General features: G+C 33.0%; 1 protein-coding gene across 2 annotated transcripts in view; it reads right to left on the bottom strand.

Moving 5' to 3' along the window:
* GRID2 (glutamate ionotropic receptor delta type subunit 2) overlaps positions 1-18,222 on the bottom strand; it is a 1,057,247-nt gene that overhangs the window by 383,283 nt on the left and 655,742 nt on the right. For both annotated transcript variants that reach the window (XM_045536712.1, XM_045536713.1), the window contains exons 5-7: positions 13,311-13,364; positions 5,386-5,559; positions 220-381 (exon numbers count right to left, since the gene is read on the bottom strand). In XM_045536712.1, coding sequence (XP_045392668.1) covers positions 220-381; positions 5,386-5,559; positions 13,311-13,364 — 390 coding nt within the window. The remainder of the gene's footprint in view (positions 1-219; positions 382-5,385; positions 5,560-13,310; positions 13,365-18,222) is intronic.

The following is an 18,222-nucleotide window of genomic DNA, read 5'->3' as shown; positions in this document are numbered from 1 at the left end:
TACAATTAAATAAAGGCCCCTCTTTTTATGTATTTTTGTGACCCCTCTGACATTTTTCTTTTTTAATATTTTATTTTTCCATTGCACTATTTTGTGCTTTGAATTGGCAGCAATATTAGTGAAGAAGGAATTCTTCTAAAAGGTATCTCATCAAACAAGGATTCACTGTATTCTTTTCACATGAAAATTAAGAAAAGTAAAATATTTATCAGAAGTTACCTTCTTGATGGTCTCCAACATGGAACGCCCTCCCTGCCAAGGCTTGGAGTTCTTTCGGATACATGACAAACTCGCCATGCTGTGCCACTTTCGGTCCTCCAGCTTCTTATGAAAAGCATTAGCAAGCAGAAGCACTGTGTCATATATGTAAAGGTTTGAAATCTGAAAAGACATAGACAGTGATCATTAAAATCATTGATGCCAGCCATCAAGAATAAGGAGAAAATCATCGGCTCAGCTGCTTCTGTTCATGTCAGAGATGGCTGGTTTACTGAGTTATTTATTAAGCAGAAGGTTTCTTTTGTCATTTCCTGAGCAATTTTGCCCTTGAGGCTGAAGTCTTGTCTGATTGTACGCCTCAATTGCCTTTTCAGCTTATTTAGGTATGAAAGAGAAGAAAAAAAAAAAAGAAGTTTCGACAGAGATAAGGGTTTTAGTGTCAGACCTTAGAATATCATTGGCCTTTCTTTCTGAGGAGGTAAAGAGCTAAGAGTTTAAGATTCAAAGGGCAAACTGAATAATATCATTTCTGAATATGTCAAGTTTTTGCATTCTAGTTATTCAGATGGAGAAATATCAACTCCATCTTATATATGAGTGTCATAGGTGTATAAAAAGGAAGCAGCCATGTGTGTACATTTGTGTCTATGGGGAGTCCATAATGAAAGAATGAAAGAACAGAATCATTCTAAATATTATATACAATGATCAAGGATCTATATGAAGTTATATAGGCATACACATGCATTGCAATTCATTAATGTGACAAATACCATAAATTATTAATCCTCTGTGAATGTATGCTTACATTAACACTTTCTTCTTCTAAGGTAACCATGTTATTATCTTCTTTCTACTTAGATGGAAAAATGAAGTATAGCCATTTTTTGCTAAGGTCTATTGCACTCTTACAATTAAGTCTTGCCAGAGCTACTATCCATGCTGTCAATTAATTACCAAAGGTGCTTATTTTTCAAAGAAGTTAAAAATTATTCAGAAAACAACACTGAAAGGTATCTTAGGTCAATAAAAACTATTAAATGTTATATTATTACCTCTTAGAAGGAAAAACCCAATATAAAATAAAGAATTAGAAATCAATGTAGCAATTAATTCCATCCTAAAGCATTGAGATTTTCCCAGGTTTTTAGAAATGTGTTATTGCAGTTTTCCCTAATAAACAAAGGGAGGAGTATGTGGATTGTCCTTTGGTTATAATTAATCATGTAGGAAATTTTTAAAATAGTCTGCCCACATCACAGGATGGTACTAAGCTTCAACTATTGGTATAATTAGAGTTTGATTCTATGCACAACTGTTAATTAGAGGTTCCTAACAGTGCCTTGTGAGTTTTCTTTCACATACCATGTAAATCTTTAATCCTTTGGGTTTGTTAAGCGTCATTTTATATGTATAATACTTATGGAAGTCAGGTCTTTCTTTGAAGAAACTTTGCACATTCATGTATTGTGTGAAATATAAGTTGGTTCTTTACAAGGAATTATTAGGGCTTGCTATTTTCACCCCGCCCCACCCTCATCCCATCCTGCCAAATAATTATTATACAGACTAGAAAAGCATAGCTGAAACCTGCTATGAATAAAGCGTGAGACTGGAAGTTAAAAGTAGCCCATGAATCAAAATTCAAGATGGAATTAGATTGTAAAGACCCAACAGGAAAACGTAGCAGAAACATGATGAATGAAAGAGCTGTACCCAACAATCCAGGGAAAATCTTTTAATAGACTTCTCAAAATAATATGCAATTATCTGGCCTTTTCTAACCTCTCCTGGCCCCACTGTCTCAAACTTGCTTCTTCTTATCTCTCTGGCTTTATTTTGTTTTCTTACTGATTGCTTTAAGTGTGTATTTGAGATTGGCAGGGTAGCATCCTTTGATAGCTCTTTACCTTTCTCCAACGAGGTGACATTTTTCAATATTTAGTTCAAAGGTTACGTGCTAGGAGAATCCTACCCTGACTACTTCTCATCTTCTCTCCCCATCCTGGGCTACGTTGAACAGTCCTCTTTTACCTCCTAGGATCTCAGTGCTTACCTCTATTGAAACATGTTATAATGCTAAGATATTTTTCAATCTGCCTTTCATACTAGAATATAAGTTCCTTCTGGACAGGGACTTATACATCTTTTTTCCCTCTTGTGCTTTACTTCCCTTTGACTTAACGTAAGTCCTGGCACATATTTGTTTTTTGATAAACAGGCATTGAATAAAAGAAGACAAAGAATGGGAAAAAAGAAAAAAAAGAAAGTTTAGTTTAAAGCCAGGTGGGTTGGATAGAAGTCAAGACATGAGGAATTTGGTAAACTGGGTTCTAGCCAAATCTGACATTTCTGTGACACTTATTTATTTATTTATTTTTTGCTACCTTGAGGCATGCACTTTGAGCATCTACACTGGTCTTAAAAGTGAATTCTCTGTACCCACCCTGTGATAGGTGTTATCATAGCCTCTCCTCATTTGTCCACATTCCAAACTGCAGGATCAAGAAGTGGTGGAGACATTGTCTGAGGTTTCCATTACCCCTCCTAACCCCTTCTAATCTGTTACTTCTTTCTCAGGCAAGTACTCATTTTCCTTTGTAGTTCATGGTCTTTCCTGTGCTACACTTTATCGCTCCTTTCTGCCATCGCTGACTGACCGGTTGGTCATTCGTTGTAGTGAGGTCTTTGACTCCTCCCTCACTGTGATCCCAAACTCTCTCTCGGCATTTAAAAAGGTCACCACGTCCATTTCTACACAGACGATTTTCACTTCTACTTTAGCCACAACCATCACAAATGATTATTCACTGGAAACAAACATACATCTCTAAAATCTTAAACTCCAGTATCCCATATCTGACCAATCATTTCCCTCTACCTTGCAGCCACTACACTTGTTCTTTGACACCACTGACCCTATGCCTTCCAATATTGGTGCCATCTATCGCTTTCCCTGCAGCATTCCCTTCCTTTCACTTGTTCACCGTCTGGTATGGTTTGTAGGCTGCTCATCATCTTAGCTCTCTTCCTCTACCTTTCTCTTGTTTTTCAATGTTTCTGTTTAAAAATTTAGTAGCCAGAATTGACACATTATTGCAGATGTGATATAACTAGGAGAGAGTCGTGTAAGACATTTTCTCTCTTGATCACAGCAGAATTCTTCTGACATCGAGAACAAGATTTTGTTAAAATGGTTTAGAGCAAATATGACTTGTGCTATGCTTATACTGAATTTGCCTTTAACGTAACAGCTTTGAACAGCTGACAAACCAGGAATCTTCCATCTAGACTTCACATAATTGATTTTAAACCTATACTTTATCTCTGTAAAATTTCAACTTTTAGGCTTATTATTCAGTCAATATTAACAACTTGAATCTTGATTATGTAATATAACATGAGCTTTCTCTATTAGCTTTATATCATTTACAAATTTGATAGGCATGTTTTATGCATTTTCATTCATATACTCATAAACATTTTGAAAATAACAGGTCCAAGGAGAGAATCTTGTGGATGATCAAGATTACTTGCATTTCAAAAGTAGAACATTTGTCAGTGCAGTTTGAATATTCTTCTGGTTCCACACTTCTCAAACAGGATAAAAAAAACCCTGCTAGTTGGTCATAGATATCAGGCAATACTCAAAGCAACAGAATATATTTAAGACATACTCTAAGAATATCAATATTACTTGAAGATTTGAGTGATCCATTTAGGTACAAATTTTGTTTAAAGTTTTGGGGAAAAACAAATAGCTTAATTGGCAAAATCCAGTATGGAACAGAAAGTTGCAGGACAAGGATCCTGGAGCCAGGCTGCTCATTACGGTGATATGAGAATGGGGGAAATGATTGGATAAATGGCAAATCATCTAAAAATATTCAAGGGTGAATAAGGATAGGGAGGATGTGGGTTACTTTTCAAAAGAAGGAGTAGTCCTGCAAAGTCACCTTATTTATCTAGTATTATTGGAGATGAACTAGCTTTCCTAGGATTACATTTCTAAACTGTTAAAATTGAACATCTCTAAGTACTAAAATGTTTTCCATGGCAAACACTTTAAAGAATAGGTTTCTAAAATGCATCAATGTTTTTCTGACTTCTAAAATTGGCCATGACATTAACTTTGCCGATATCTCAGAGTTATTATTTAAATATTAACTTAAATGCTAATGTTATACTACAGTGATACCTTTAGCAACTGCTTTATAACACAGACCTGTTTTTACAGGGAAAGTCCTACAATGGTAGGATGTATGAGGTAGAGTATCCGCTTCCTTTTTCCCTGTCTCTTGCTTTGCTAGTGAGCGCTGCTATGGCTCCCTGCTGTTGCCAGTGTGCCTGCTTTTGGTAACACACCCTTCAAATGGACTTACTGAGATCTCCAGTGTAAAGTAAAAAAAATCTGATAGGATTTTCCTTAAGAAAAAAGAAACAGGCTTTAAGTGAGTATTTAAAGGGCATTCTTATGAGTAAGCTGCAGGGATTTGGTGTTCTCTGTTTTGCTGATCAGAGATTTAATTTATTTACTTCCAAATTCTTTGTTGTATTCTGGATGGGGAAGCTTGCAGCTATATCCCATTGGAGTTGGATATGACTATATAACATTATAGCACTTTTTGCATTTTTTAAAATTATTCTTTTATGTCAGTATATTATGGGGGTACAAATGTTTAGGTGATGTATATTGCCTTTGCCCCATCTGAGTCAGAGCTCCAAGCATTTCTAAGTAGTTTTTTTGTTGAAGTTATTAAAACTGAAGACTAATCTTTTATTTAAAAAAATAAAATAAACATCCATAGCTTTTTTATGCCAGAAAAGCCAAGCAAATTTATTAGCTTAATAATTTGAAGTTTAGCATTAGGAGTATCAATTACAAATTCTCCCATGGGAAATCCTATAGACCTATTTGTTTAGGAGGAAATAACTCTTTCTTATTATATTTTTATTAAACAAGTAGATATTTTTCTATAATGAAATCAAAAGGAATAAAGACACGAATTCTTAGCACTTTCTCCCCATGAGATTTAATAATTTTTGGAGAGAATTGTTCAGAAATGATAATACATATAATTCTGAATCCAATGTGACTCAAAAAGCTCTTTTTGTAATCACCCAACAAAGCACCCCGGGAGAAATATACTAGCATTTAGAATATACCTCCATGTTCTGAGCAAATGGATCCTTTGGATCACACAGTGTTGAAGATATTCGATGGTTGCCACGGAAACATCGCTGACTTATATTCTGGGGGACTGGAAATGTCTGCCGAATAATCGTTAACCTTCCAATCGACCTTCTCACAAGTTCCTGTACGTCCACATCGTTTATTTCCTATAAGATAAGAATTGGAAGAATTAGAAATACTTTAATATAGTAACAAAAACACAAAACCATTTATGAGTTGTTACCTGGACATGTTAGGGATTCTGTTACTGTAATACATTAGCTTAATGTTGAGCCCATATCTGAATACAAACAACATATTTTCTTTAAAATGATCAACTCATTTGCAGTTCCTGACTGTGCTTTAAATCAGTGGTCCCCAAACTTTTTGGTACAAGGATGGGTTTCAGGGAAGACAATTTTTCCATGGACCACAGATGGAGGGGATGGTTTCAGGATGATTCAAGCACAGTACGTTTATTGTGCACTTTATTTCTATTATTATTAGATTGTAATATGTGATGAAATAATTATACAACTCATCATAATGCAGAATCTCATACTACCACTGATCTGACAGGAGGTAGAGCTCAGACAGTGATGCGAGCTATGGGCAGTGGCAGTAAATACAGACAAACTTCCCTGCCACTCACCTCCTGCTGTGTGGCCTGGTTCCTAACTGGCCTCACAGCGCAGCCGGGGGGGGGGCCGGGGAGTGTTGGGGACCACAGCTTTAAATGACATACATTAGTGCCTAAACAATTTTAAATGGAACACTTGACATAAATATGGTTGATTAATAAATTTATGAGCTATTATGTTGAACACTTTAGAAAAATGTAGGTGTGATCAAAACATTAAAAAAGTCATAAAAGAAGTTGCCAATATACTTAATTATTCATTACTGGATTTCAAGTATCCATTACTTTGAGTACCTAGAAAGATAGTTGCAATGTAAGTGTAATATATATTTTTCTTAGCAATGAAAAATGAGGCTTTCAAATGATGAAAATAAAAAGAGCAAGAGGCGATATTATTTTTTAAGACTTTTTGTAATTATTTATTAGAATTATTAGTGTTAACTCGTATGTTTTTCTTGGTAAAAAGTAGATTAAACGAAGTATTCACTGTTAGACGAATATAGTATATAATTGCGGTCTTGACAATAGTGGTCCATGTAAAGATGAAAAATTCTGTTGTTTAATACAATCTGAATCAGGATGAGTGAAGGAAGAAACCTAATGTTCTTTATATAAATGAATTTAGTTTTGCATATGATTATTTGCCAAACTCAAAGAAGTGTAATTTCTACTTCCTTCTTCCTCCACTTCCTAACTCCAGACTTAGATTTAGTCATGAGTGTAGAAGTAATAAGAATGAAATAATATTTTTATAACATACATCTGTTCTGAATGGAATTAGAATAAAAGTAACCAAAATAATTTCAGTTTTGAGGTAATCTTTACTGAAGCCCTTTGTGCTTAATGGTGTCCATTTGTAACCTTTTAAACCAATTAGGCCTGTGCAATTAACATGCCATCAGTTTGAATAGATTCTTAAAGCAACACAAACAAAAGATCTGATGCAAGATAAATTTTGGGCTGCAGTGAGCATTTCTTAGTTTTCATCCAAGGAATTATTACAGAAAAGCGAAGGAGAAAAAGGTAATTCACAGGTATAAATTTTCTTTCTTTCTTACTGGACTAATTGCATATTATTCTTCTTTGCAGTGTATGTTAGATTTACAAATTATCCTTTTTTTTTTAATCTTTATGAAATAGAGATTTTTCTGAAAAGAAAATAATATCTGCTATCAGCTGGATCCAGTGTATTATCCCAGGTTTCTGGGTGATTAATCAATTCTTAATGTACCATAAAAAATGGTTTTTCTCCATTTAAAATGCAGTCTTTTTCCGTTAGTCTGTGTCATTTCACTGGTCACCAAAAACTCTGGCAAAGACAGGTCGCTTTTTAATTCTCTGTCATCTATTCACAAAGAATTAAACAGTGTCCTGTCAACTCCATTTTAAGCTCTAACTTTAACCAGACACCTTTTAAAGTTAATTAATATTAATATTGGTAATCAATGTCTTTCCATATTTTAAAAATTTTATACTGTGCAGACAAGAATTCTCATTTAAAAGGCAATGGAAAATTTTACCAGTTTTCTCATAATATTAACTAAATTATATTACATATGTGGTCCCTTTTTCTTCAGCAATACTAAAATTTATCAACATTTTATCAGACATTAGCATCTCTTTCTACACCAACCATGATGAACTACAAATCAGCACAGTGAGATAAAAATTTATATTTAATATAAATTTACGTTAGGCAAAATGCTAACTACTTTAGCTATTACCTCATTTTCTGCTAACAGACAATACTCTGAATTAAGTACTGCTTATTCTCATTTTAAAATTAAAGAACCGGGCAGATTCCAAGGTCTTTATTCAAAATATTCTATTCATAGGATGAATATATGAATGTTATCAAAATAAATGCTCTCTGAAGGAATTATACAAGAAGTCCATATTTCCTTAAAAGAATTCTTTAGATTAATATTTATGAATGCTAGAAATTAAAACTATAAGGATACATTATTTCAGCATATAATTTCCTGATGATTCTACATGGAATGATAAAGTAATCTATCATAAGAAAGGCCTTTGAGAGGATGATTTTTAAACTCATAAAAAGAGATAGTTAATTTTCAGAGGTTCCAAAGGTTGATGTTCTCAGGTACCTAAGCAACTACAGTGTATCTGCAGAAACGTCAATTTGAATTGAGTATAATTTGCCTATTATTGTTTTGGGAAGAGAAAGGAAAGTTATTTTCTGGGAGAAAAGAATGTGCCATTCTGAATGAAACTGACTGTCTCAAAAAATTCACTTATAATTTTAGTTTTGACACTTGATCTCAAAAATAGTTTGATAGTGATATGAAAACTTGATTATGCAGCTGTTTTATATTTGCAGAACTTTACTCCTGCATTTCAAAAGGTACATTTCAAGAGTGGCAGATGCAATGCCATATAAACACTGAAGTAATCACTTAATCTATAAAGAGATCCTTTTAAATGGAAGAAAATTAATAAGTAACCTTCTGTGTTAAAATGTGAAACTGTTATACAATCTATTAGGATCTGTATTTTCTAATGCCATGAATTTTTAAAATAATGTCACATTTTTAAAATTACTTATGTGAAGAACTAGCTTACAAAACAAGCTCTCATTCTCCTGAGTCCCCAGTACTATCAAATATGTTACTGTCTATAAAGAAATACAGAATTCCAGAGTTTTAAAGAACTTAAAGAACCTGAATTATACAATTGTTTGTCCTTCTAATATTCTTTATTTGATTGAGTATATTTATAAAAGTAGAATTGATACTGTAATGAAAAACAACTAAATATATTTTAGTGTACCTGAATTTTCTTTTTTACTTCTTTAGAAGCAAAGCATAAAGTCTGTTTCTTCCAAAATAATTTACCTGGATAATTAAAAATTATTAAGAAGCAAGTCAATCTGTTCAACAAAATATTCTTATTCCTTTTGCTTCAATAATCCTGAACTATGTAAGACCCAAGGAAGAAAAAGAAAAGCTACAGTATCTGCTGGTATACAACCCTGTCTAGAAACGGTCACTTTCTAGAACAAATCACTGCTGAATCCTTGTAGTGTATCAGCATTAGGTTTAAATTAATAAAATTTGGGGGAAGAAAAGACTCTCAAAATCCATTATATCAGATGCCAATTTAGACTAAAAATATTCAAAGAAATAGTTTCCTATTTCCCCTTTATTCCATCATTTTACCCTCTTTTCCCATTTTTTTTTTTTACCTCTTAGCATCTAACCAAGTCCCTGGCTCATAGTAGCTATTCAATAAATGTTGATAAATAAAAAATCTAATGAATAAATGAATGGCAAGATTTTACCAAACCATCTTCTAAAGATTGATACCTGGAATTTTAATTTTATACACTGGAATGCTTTAAAAGTGTTAAACAATTCTGAATAAAGCAGAGTTTAGTAATGAGATTAATCAGTCTACCATGTGGTTTAGATGAAAAGATTATGCTTTTTTTCTAATTTGTTTTTATTCTTCATGCTTTAGCAAAGATGACCCTTTGATACATCCATAAAGTTTAACATGAGGCAGTTATGCCAACGTTATGTTGAAAAATGGAACAAAACCATCTGTAGGCTATATACCAACAGGAAGAGAAACAGAATGGTAACTTTCTGCTTGACAGGTTAGTAGTGAGCAGTTCAATTCATCACTAAATTAGAAAAAAATTGAAAAACATCCATAGGCTTTATTAATCTCAAAACAACAACAAAAACCCCCAAACCAACAACTTCCTCCTTAAGTGCAGTACTCAGTAATGATTAACAGAATAATGTCTTAGAGTATTTGAATAGGAAGAGATAAAAATCCCCTCAGGACACCACAGGTCATAGTTTGTATTATCTGAGCATGGAAAGGGTGCATAAAGCATTAGGCTTCTTGCAGCTCTAAACAGACTACATCTTCCTATCTAACTTTTGTCAAACTTAAATAAAGTGCTCGGCCATCTGCTTCAGGGCCCTGAAGGGATGACAATACTTATATGGAAAGGCTATTCTGAGCTGGATCCGCTGATCGCAGGAAGAAGATAAATACCATTACCAAGTACTAAACGTATGATTGATTGCACCATATGAGCTAGTACAGCCTCTCATTATTATAGTACACTTAACACAAATGAAAAAAATATATTGTTTTCAAGTTTCTGTATCAATTTGTATCATGATGCACTATGCCAACTTTGATTTATAGTCCCTCTCTAAAAAACTATTGGTGCAATAAGATTAAATAAATGTTTGCAACCCATTTTAAAATTAGCAACAAAGTAATAGCTATACAAACCAAACTAGACATATTCATGTTTTCCATTTTCAGTCAAAATGAGCATTTGCATGTTGTTGGGTTTTTTGCTATTGTTGTTACATTTACAGTTTATTAGCTCCTTAGCAAATTTGAGAAATCCATGTTACCTCTTTTATATAAATTCAGATAAATTATGATTTACCCATTATAAATGTTATAGACAAGCATGTAAATGAAGAGTGTGTAAGAAAAGAGTGAGAATCATGTTTCCTGAGGTATATTTCAGAGAGAATAAGGCGACTAAATGGAGTTATGCAAAAGCAAGAGTGGTGACCTCGGACATACTAGCTGATGATGGTTTTATTAAGAGGCAAATAAAAAAACATGCTCATTCTCTGAGTTTTAACCTAGTTCAGATGAAACTAATAACCAATGTAAATGGTATGGGTTGTGGACACTGTAAATTTCAGAGACTAGGCAGTGTTGTCCTGCCCCAAAGAAATTGCACCTTTGCTCAAGGACTAGGGAGATAAGGGTTTCAGTGATGTGAAGGTAAAGTGATAGGACAATTTACAGTAGAAAACCCAAATCTGAAAATGAGAAAATTATTGAGGTCTTCTATATCATCTTCTACACTTCTAACATTTATTGAACTATTTACCAGTTAGATGGCTTTCTTTATATAGATGTTTTATATTGCAAAATAGTGGCCCAATTATACAGAATCCATTTAAAGACAATATTTTCCCTCCTAATATTTTATGAAAAAAAATTTAACACTAAGTTCAATAAAATCGTCCTAATTCTTATGAAAGATAAAATATAACATTTTTATTATTCTTTCTATGCTATTTGTCACTAATAAATACATGCTAGTCTTTCAGGCTACACCTATATAATATGAAGGAGCAATTTCTTCCGAAGAGAGTATTGACTTTTAAACAATGGATAAATGGCCATGATGTTCTGGGTGGCTCTACTTGGGTTCATACTTTTAAGATTCAGGTATAGTTGTAGAAGCTAAATTGGATATGGAAAAAAAATTTTAATTCAGGGGTTTCTTCTGAAATCTTATCCAAAAGCAGAAGGGAATGGCCATTTCTATTTAATGATTATAAGTGTTAATTTGTTTTGATTAATCTATGTGTCTAAAGAGGCAAGAAGTCACTTCATTTTTCTAGTCAGCTTTATTGACATGAACAAGTAAAATGACTCCAGATTGTTCTTCATCAAGAAATCTGTGTTGTATACTCTCTATCAGAACTTAGATGTTAGATAAAAACAAGGGATTAGGAGGATTCTTTATTTTTAAAAAGTAATCTAGAAAATAATTAAATCAAAGACAAAAGCTAGTGAGATAAATGGCTACCAGAAGATTAACCCTAAGGGATAATTATCAAAAAATAAAACAAAACCAAGAAAAGCTTTACAGTGAAAAGGACTGAGTTTTAATCCCATTATCACCACTTAATAGTTGTATAATATTTGGTGAATCGTTTAACTTCTTCAAAACTGAGTTTCCTTGCAGAAAAATAGAAATGAAATATCTAATTTGAAAAGTTATAGTGAAGGTTTGCTAAGTTCCCTTCCCTTTGTCCTTCCCTCTATCCTAATGTTTAGTCATTCTAGATGGAATATTAAGAGGTATTAGAAAAATTAGAAGGTATCAGAAATTCACTGAAAAGCTGATCTCACATGTACACATTGCCCGTGGGAATCTCAGAAAAACATATCTTAATTTGACATGAGAACTACAGTGACAAATCATATAAACCAAAGGTTTGGCAGACCAAAAACAGATTTTTAAGATGTTTCCAGTGTCTTTACACTGAGCTAAAAAGAACCATTCCATCAGTGAAGTGTGGTGTAGGAGAAACAACTTGAAACTGAGATTTATTTTTACTTTTCTGTGTAAGGACAGGCAAATCATTTACCCTCTGTGTATCTCATTTCCTCAGTACTTCATAGAATAATGTATAGTATTCAACAAAATAATGTATGAGAAAGTGATCTGTGAACTTTAATGTGATACCATTTTTGCACTACCATTGATTGTATATCATTTGACAGGCACTGTGTTAAGAGCATTAGATAATATCTCACTTAACTTGCATTATGAATTTGTAAAGTAAATCTTATTATACTTACTATACAAACTAATGAACTGAGGCACAGGAAGATTATTTCCGTGGTAACAAAGCTGAAAAATTTTACAGTAAAACTGAACCTATCTTGCTGACTACAAAACCAGAATTCTTACCCAAAATACTATTTTGTCCACAAAACAAATCTTATTATTCTATAATTCCATATTTAGTGTCATAGATAAATAATGCCTGGTCTTTATTCATAAATAATGGGTATGATTGAATATTATGTCTTGCTGAGGACAAATCTGTATGATCACATTTGTCCAAAACTGATCTGCTCATTGCCCTTTTCATTTCTGACTAACAGGTGCTAATAGAACAACTTATTTCATAGGCCTCTTGGGCTGTAATATATTTTTAATCTTATGCATTATCTTTGCAAAAATCAAGACTTTCACATAGAATTTGACAAGTCTGTGCATCTTAAAACAGTTGTACTTCTTTATGAAAAGGGAAAAATCTGTTCTCTGTTTATTCATATTCATATACTGAACTATTTAATCCTCATGGAAGGGGGGTGGATCTAAAAGCTCTAGAAACAACATTAAAATATAAATGGAACACAAGCACTCCACTGGGAGGAATTCGCTTTGCTTACAAAAACGAAGCATACTTTTTATAAAGATGATCTCCCTCAGAAGGCAGTATGTGCCAAACAAAAAAAGCTAAAAGATACTCAGTGGGGAAGACTTTCTCCATTTATTTTATTGAAACAAAGCCCTTTAGACTTTTTAAAAACTTTGTATTCTGTTTTATTTAACAGCATTCACTCAGTAAGCTGAAAGTTTACTTCATGTTCTGTTTCCTCTAAAAATTTGAGGCCGTAGGAAATGCTGTGACAATATGTATGAAAACAGATCACAGAGTTGACAATAGGTTTAGTTGGCTTTACCTCATTTATAATGATCCAGTGACAGTCAAAAGCAACCAAATTAGTCTCCACAACCTAGAATAGAAAACAAACCAGCTATCAGTCAAAATTAATCATGCAAAACAAACCAAACTAAATGGATATACTTTGCAACTGGCAAAAAATGAATCACATGTTGGAAAGGTCTTTGTTATTCAATTGAAGATGGAAAATTATTAGTAAAACGCTGTAGAAGCATTTGTATTTGACATGTAGATGCATTGTAGACCTGCTAATTAAATTTAAAAATGTAATTCAACAAAAGCCTAGAAAACCACAGGTTTTGATAGAAAAAAAAACATAAATAATACTGTTTTGTGATTAGACTGAGAGTAGAGTTCAAATCTCAAATCACATCCTTATTACAAATAAACTTTGATGACTTTCTATTATCTACCTAATAAATATCTAAGTATGTAGCTCTCTACATTCTGTCTCTAACATAATATTCTTATTTTCTGGTATGTCCCTGTGTGTATGTTTGCTACTGTCTTGAGTAAGTAAACTGCTCTATGTTCTCCTGAAAATCTTTGTCATGTATATTCTAAGGAGATCCAATTCTAAACTTATTTGAATGTAAAATACTAAAAGCAATAAACAACGTATTAGCATTAAAGTATGGGCAGGAAAATTTAGTAGCTTTTAGATTGCTCACAAGATAAAGAGAAATAAAATTTATGTAAAACAAGGAGCAAACAATATATGGGTAGCAATCTTGGTTGACTAACTGTGGATACATTTATTCTAAATGATTCTTGGCTTACGCCAAAAAAGTGAGGTGTGCGTGTGCGTATGCATGTGAGTGAGGTGCAGGGGTAGCTTTTGTACTGAGGTTTCCATTCTTTCTAAGACATGTTCTTATGGTTCATGCCATAGGCATATAATAGGTGAGACTGTTTTGCAAGGGATTATTCTGTTATTTTTAGGAATAACAGTCAGAGACTGGATTTCAAATGAAGATGCTTTCTAATAACTAGCAAGGAGTTGTTTTGAAGTGTGAATTGCATTCTGGTGGTTACTCTGTCCTACTGACAAATGCCTATTAAAAGTGTGTTGAATCACAAGAAATATAATTGGAAATATATTTGTTATGTAATTCAATATTTTCTCAAAGTATATAATTATTTGCAGAATATTTATTCTTTAAATTTTGTATAAATTTCATACTATTCTAATATACATCACATTGGTCCTTTTGACTTTACTGAGGTGTATAAATAATGCATTATCAGAAAATTGAGGATATGTTACCTATTTTTAAGGTTTATAATTATTATCATTTTTGTAATATACACATGCTCAACTTATAGGTGAAACTTAATGCAGAAAATATGATCCATGGCAGTTTTCAGTTTTAGCTAAAAAAAAAAAAAAAAAAAAAAATTCCTTATACCAGTAATAATAACCCTTGTTTCTAATTTTCTGAGTATTTTTCTTCAATTATCTTAGAGACAAATTCCCAAAAATGAAAAGTATTAGAAAATAAATGAGGACTCCTCTAGAATTTGAAAGACTACGAACTAGGGGCTCACTTATAAGGAAGGTAGGTTTATGGACAAAGTGAAGAGAAGTATGTTGCACGTGGGGAAAAAAACACAAATAAAATATGGAAACAGAAAGAATTCAAAGAAAAAAGAAATTAACATCAAGATACAAGTAGTATCGATTGAAAGTACTTCTGAAGCAATATTAGTAGTAAAGTGATGACTCAATTTAGTTTAAATTGTCCTCATTTAGATAATCTGTACCATGTGACCAATTTAAGCAAAATTTAATCTATGAGAACTCTGCATTACCTGTAGAAATTGTTAAGGTAGAAGTTATCTTGGGCAGCAGCATTTATGAACTAAGTAGAAGGTAAGAGTTACAATGGCAATTTATTGGTAATCTGTTGAGAACATAAAATTTACTCATCTTTCACACTCTTTGCCTTGAAATAAACTTTCAAAAGCAAAAAGATGACATGGTATTGAGGCACAGGGTTTGATTTAGTGTTTCCGTAAAGAAGAAAGGCAACTGTCTCATCGGAGGCCATGGTTCTACTCATTGCACTACTTTCCTTTGCTTAGGTCAGCAGGGAAATAATCTTTTTCCTCTCTTTGGTTTTATTCATGAGTATTAAAATACAAGATATTTTAGCAGTATAAATTTGTTACAAGCAAAAAAATGTTAGCAATTTCTACAGATAAATAAATGAACCATTTATCTTCATGTTCTACTTTGGAGGCCCTTTACCACAGATGGGCACCAGATACCTGTGAACCCTCAGTATGAGTAAAGTGAAATTCGCCCCTGTGTCTCAATGTGCATTTCAATGAAAAGGTCTATTGAAACCTTTAACAAGCTTTCAAGCTTTTGGGTCTCCTACGGGGTCTCTATGAGACTGACTGTTCTAAAATTATTAGTCCCTAATCGTCCCTACAATTTAGGTTACTAAATAAAATTAAAAATCCTCTTCCCTAAGAACAAGTGAGTGGATACCAAGTTTATCAGAGAAATTAGACAATATTAATAGCACAATAGGTTGAATTCACCTCAATTTTTAAGCAAAACTTAAGATTCATGTGGTAGAAACTGCTAGCTGATCACCAAAATCTATTCTCTCCTTCTACCAGGACACTGAACAGGGCCACGTTTCCCATCCTTCATTGCAGGGTGGAACTACGAGGCCCTGTGAGTGAGTTCTAGCCAGTAGAATGTGAGCAGAAGTGATGTACGCCACTTCCAAACCTGACCCATGAAACCTCATGTGCTTGTGTCTACTCTCTGTCTCTTCCAGCTTACTACGACAGTGATGTCATGACTTTGGGAGCCACAATGTCTCCAGTGCAAGGAGTAGATCCCTCTCCCCTACCTCCTGCTGTGGTCCTGGGCTGACACCAAATGAACCTCTGTCATATTGGGACATTACATTTTAGGTCCATTTGATGAGTAATCCAGCCCATCATATGTAATGGTAAGCATTTTTATTAATCTCAGCTATGTACTTTTTTCCAATCTTAACTCAAAATCATGCAATATTTGTTGGCCTTTTTGAGAATATCAGATATTTAGGACTTTTTTTTTTAACAAACACAGTTTTTTCTCTGGAGAAGGAAAACAAATTATACTAGAAAGTACCTAAGAATGAAAAGATGGCATGTCTCATCTTTTTAATAATATACCAAACTATATGCAACATGCGTAACTAAAATCTATGTATTACTGTGACACCATGTTTTAAAGAAGTTTGAAAATTTTTGGTTTTAATGTTGTATTAGGAAAGTTAATGCTTCCATTTATTATATGAAAAAATGTCCTCTAAAAGAGGGCTATAATTTCCTTAGGTCTAGGTTAACATCTTCATGCATAACCAATGAGCTGGCATGAGTTCTCTGATTTTTTGTAATTGAATGTTACTGAAAGTGAGCAATGTTAAAAAGCCACTGATTAAAAAAGTAACTGATATCAGAAATGGAAGGAGAATTTAGTAAGAGAATGAAAAGATCACTGGGAGGTCAATAACCTAAACCTTGGAAACCCAGCAGGCTTTGAGTTCTTTCACTTAAATGACTAGTGTGGGTATAATAGTAAGATCCACACACACATATATCTCCAGAGAGGTTAAAACTTGCAGTAGAAGTAGAATTTAGAAAAAGGAAAGAAAAAATTGATAATGTTGTTTGTGCTTCTCACATATCAAATTAAGCTAATACACAGTGAGCATTCTTAGGAGAGACATATCTACTTAAAAAGAAATTCTGAGCTCCTTGTATAGATAACAAAGGACAACTAACTACTATAAGTCCCGAATCAGTTCACCTTATTATTTTTATATTTCTTAGTAATATTAATCCCCTTCCACTTGATAACACTTGGGCTTATGCAATGCTGTAGTGGCATTATTAACTTGAAGGACTGAATTACTTCTGAATTTTAGAAATTATTTTAAGAAATCCTAGAATTTTTAAAGCCTTTATATTTATTTCCACAGGAAAATTATTTTCTTTTCCCACCTTCCTTACCTAAGTAGCACATCTCTTACTTTAGCAGTAAACATATTTGAAATCTATGAAAGAAATTAAGCGATTTGACTGAAATTTAACTTTTTTTTCAGTTGGAACCTGTACCATATTCAAGCACTTCTTCATTATAGTTGCTTGGTCTCATTGTGTGGATTCTTATAAATATTTTACAAGTTGGTAAGCACTGGTACATTTTAAACAAAAATTAAAAAAATTTTAGATTGTTACCAAATATTAAAGGTATTAAAAATAATATTTATTACCATAATGAATAAGAAACACTATCTAAAGGATCATATTATGTTTGGGCTATCAAAAGAAAGTAGCAAATCAATAAGAAATAAAACCTATCTAATGGGGACTCTAGTATATTTGATGATTAAAATGACAGGAGAAATGGAAGTATGGATTCCTCTTGGTAATCTGTTTCTTCTCTCTCTCTTACCCCATAATTCTCTTTTATCACAATAGCAGTGTACATTAATAATGTAAAAAAGAGCATAGTACATGTTCATACAAAGTTGATGCCTCTTCGATATATAATCATGTAATTATAACAAATGAAACTATTCCACCTCCCAAGAAGCTAGGTTTACTGTAATGGGATCGAGCAAAAAAAGGAAAAAGAAAATCAAGTCCTGTCAGGAAGACAAGCGATGAGTAAGGACAGACCATCTGTCATTGGCAGGAACTTTAGAACTTCTGAATCTTTAGAAAAGCTCTACAATTTATCACTGTGTCTTCCATCATTCATTCTCAAATCTTTAGATGTGCTAAATATAAGACAATCCAAAGGGAGGAATTCAATAACACTGCTGGAGTGTGTATCTCACTGGTAATAAACGTGGAACAGTTCCTGAGAGTGCAGAGGACAATTTAATTGACTAAAC

This window comes from Lemur catta, chromosome 24 (genome assembly GCF_020740605.2).
Source record: "Lemur catta isolate mLemCat1 chromosome 24, mLemCat1.pri, whole genome shotgun sequence".
NCBI lineage: Eukaryota > Metazoa > Chordata > Mammalia > Primates > Lemuridae > Lemur > Lemur catta.
The sequence above is the reverse complement of the archived record's forward strand: the minus strand, read 5'-3'. Positions and strand labels throughout refer to the sequence as shown.